This window comes from Sorghum bicolor, chromosome 5 (genome assembly GCF_000003195.3).
Source record: "Sorghum bicolor cultivar BTx623 chromosome 5, Sorghum_bicolor_NCBIv3, whole genome shotgun sequence".
NCBI classification, from domain to species: Eukaryota; Viridiplantae; Streptophyta; class Magnoliopsida; order Poales; family Poaceae; genus Sorghum; species Sorghum bicolor.
The window spans coordinates 3,186,861-3,189,619 of NC_012874.2; the positions used below are offsets into that span (position 1 = coordinate 3,186,861).

General features: G+C 47.6%; 1 protein-coding gene across 1 annotated transcript; it reads left to right on the plus strand.

The window, feature by feature from the left end:
- LOC8069317 (RING-H2 finger protein ATL74) lies at window positions 250-936 on the plus strand. Its single transcript, XM_021461401.1, has 2 exons — window positions 250-378; window positions 541-936. Exons 1-2 carry the CDS (start codon window positions 250-252, stop codon window positions 934-936), a joined length of 525 nt encoding a protein of 174 aa, XP_021317076.1.

Genomic DNA, 2,759 nt, shown 5'->3' on the forward strand with positions numbered 1-2,759 from the left:
CTATACAAACTGCTGCGCCATGGTTCCTCAATCCTGATCTAACAGAGTCCGAGTGGCCCGCGAACTCGACACCGACTCGACCACCATTATTACCAGCCATGCAACCAGCTAGAGCACAGCTAGCACAAAATATATAACCATCCAACGCCCTCCGTCCATCCATCCATCCATCCGTCCGTCCCGTCCGTCCTAGGTTTAGGTCTGCGCTGTTCTCCACCAGACCTAGCAGCTATAGCCGCTGACGAAGCCATGGACATGCTGGATCGCTCCCGCTCCCTGACCGCTGACGAAGCCATGAACATGCCGGAGCGCTCCCTGACCACTGACGAAGACATGGAGATGGAGCGCTTCTTCCTGACCTTCAGCAACGACAATGGGGTAGCGCAATCCGCTGACGCCTCTGTCATCTGGCTTCTTCAGCTTCTATCCGGGCAGCAGCAGCAGCAGCACAATTCGGAAGAAGAAGAAGAAGACGACGACGGCCAAGACGACGACGACCCGGAGTTTGTTGGTGACCCAACCGAGGAGACCACCGTTCAGGGCAACAACTACTTCAACAGCGTGGTGATTCTCAATCTCCTGGCACAGCAGCTGGAGGTCGATTTCGAAACTGTCCTAGGTCGTGTCTTCGGAGGTGGAGCGTACGGCGACGGCGGCGCCGTCGTCGTCCCTGCGTCCGACGCGGCGGTCGCAAGCCTGGAGAAGCAAGCCTTCCACGCCACGGCGGAAGGGCGGCGCGACTCCGACTCCGAGTGCGGCGTCACAGGGTGTGCGATCTGCTTGGAGGAATTCGAGGACGGCGAGGAGGTCACCGTCATGCCGTGCTCGCGTGGGCACGCGTTCCACTCCGGGTGCATCACCGAGTGGTTGGGGAAGAGCAACACGTGCCCTCTCTGCCGCCACGCTCTGCCTACAGACCTGGACGATGGCCCTTAATTCCGACAGTAAGGTTTTGCACAGATCGTTTGTCGAAGCATGGTGACCTCAGCTCGTATATACTCCTCGATTGATCGAGTAGTCTTGCGAAGTACATGATCACAGTTCATGCTTGAGAAAATATAAACTCATGTGCAGTGGAACTGCGACATTGCAGACGGCAGCTCTGACCTGTGCTTTCGTGCACAAAGCGCAAAGAGACTTACCAGAGCTAGCTAGCTATGAGAGAGCGACTCGCAGCACAAATAGAGATCAGTTTAGGGCATCATGCTGCCCGCGCGGAAGGGGGAGATGAAAAACCTCTGGGGCAAGCATAAAGTATGTAATCATGTAACTTCTTCTAGGACATGTACAATGTTGGTTCTCAGAAAGTGCTTCTCTACTCTAGATATGCAACTCTGTTGGGTTGATATAATAGCTAACGTGATTACTATCCTCCCGGAAATTAAGTGTTTCTCTAGCTATCTAGAGAACTATCCTCCCTCTGCCCCCTGTAAGCCAACCTGCACCCACGTTTCTGAAGTCTGAACACTGACGAGGAAGCAAGCAAAGCACACTGGTCTTATTTAGTTCACAATTTTTTTTTTGGATTTGACTACTATAGCATTTTTGTTTTATTGACAATAGTGTCTAATTATAGACTAATCAGGTTGAAAAGATTCGTCTGGCAAATTACATGCAAACTGTATAATCAGTTAATTTTTATCTAAATTGCTCTATACATTCGTTCAAAGATTTGATATGATGTGATGAAAAGAAAAATTTTGGAAACTAAATAGGGCCTAATGACCTGTGGTGGTGGGATCATGGATGATGTGGCTTCACGAAATCGTAGGAAAAAAAGGCTAGTGGGATTATCCTATTTAGGTATAGTAGATATCTCATTTGTATTGATGGCTCTAAAAAAATATCATAACCATGTTTTCTTTCCATAGAAACACAATGGTATATAGTGGGCTGACTTTGAACAAAGCCTTACGCAATGCCCCCTCTAGCATGGCTCGCCCTAAGAGTCGTAACTGCCCTCGCCACCACCGCTGGTCCCCCTCCTTTCCCCTCTAATATCTTGCCGGAGCCTGAAAGGAGTGGGGATCCATCGTTTTTATTAAGTTTTCTAGTAGATCGAGTCCTTAGGGCTTGGATCTCTCCATGCAAAATTTCTGGGTACTAGGGATTTATCTCCTCTCCGGCGACACCAAAGTGGAAGGGTGGAATTGTTTTCCCCATGATAGCTCTGCTAAAGATGAGGGCGACAACTACATGTCAGCAACTTCAGCAACCCGACTGTGTTTGTCCCATTAACACAAAGAAAAAAGTCTACTTAACCCCTTAGCTATTAGAGATTATCTGCTTCAGCCCCTCTTTAAAAAACTAAAAACGACTAAACTAACCCCTTTTGGCGATTTTGAAGCCTATTTCACTAACATGGCATATTACGTGGGTGCTGACATGGTATAGTGAGTCAACAAATAGTAGAAAAAAGTATCTACACATAACTCCCTTAACTATAAAACTCGATAATATAACCTTAAAACATATAATAATACTCAAATGATGCCCAGATGCTTTTTGACACCATATCCCAACCACGGGCTTGAGTGCCCAAGAATGCATTGCATGCGAGCCCATCTATTTCCTCCCGCCTCTCCTTACTCTTTCTAGTCTACCCATTGACAATCAGCACATGACCTCTTGTCTCTTGCACTATCTGCCACATGTCGTAGCTAGTTGTACATCACAACAAGCTAAGCAAGAATAAAATTTGCCATAGAAGCTCCACCCATTAACATATAAATAACCAAAGATTTAACTTCGTTGTCAAG

Excerpts from the sequence above, each read along its gene's own strand:
- LOC8069317 (XM_021461401.1), top strand. The coding sequence starts at position 250 with ATGGACATGCTGGATCGCTCCCGCTCCCTGACCGCTGACGAAGCCATG. Across the intron at positions 379-540 it reads CCTTCAGCAACGACAATGGG|GGCAACAACTACTTCAACAG; the intron begins GTAGCGCAATCC and ends ACCACCGTTCAG.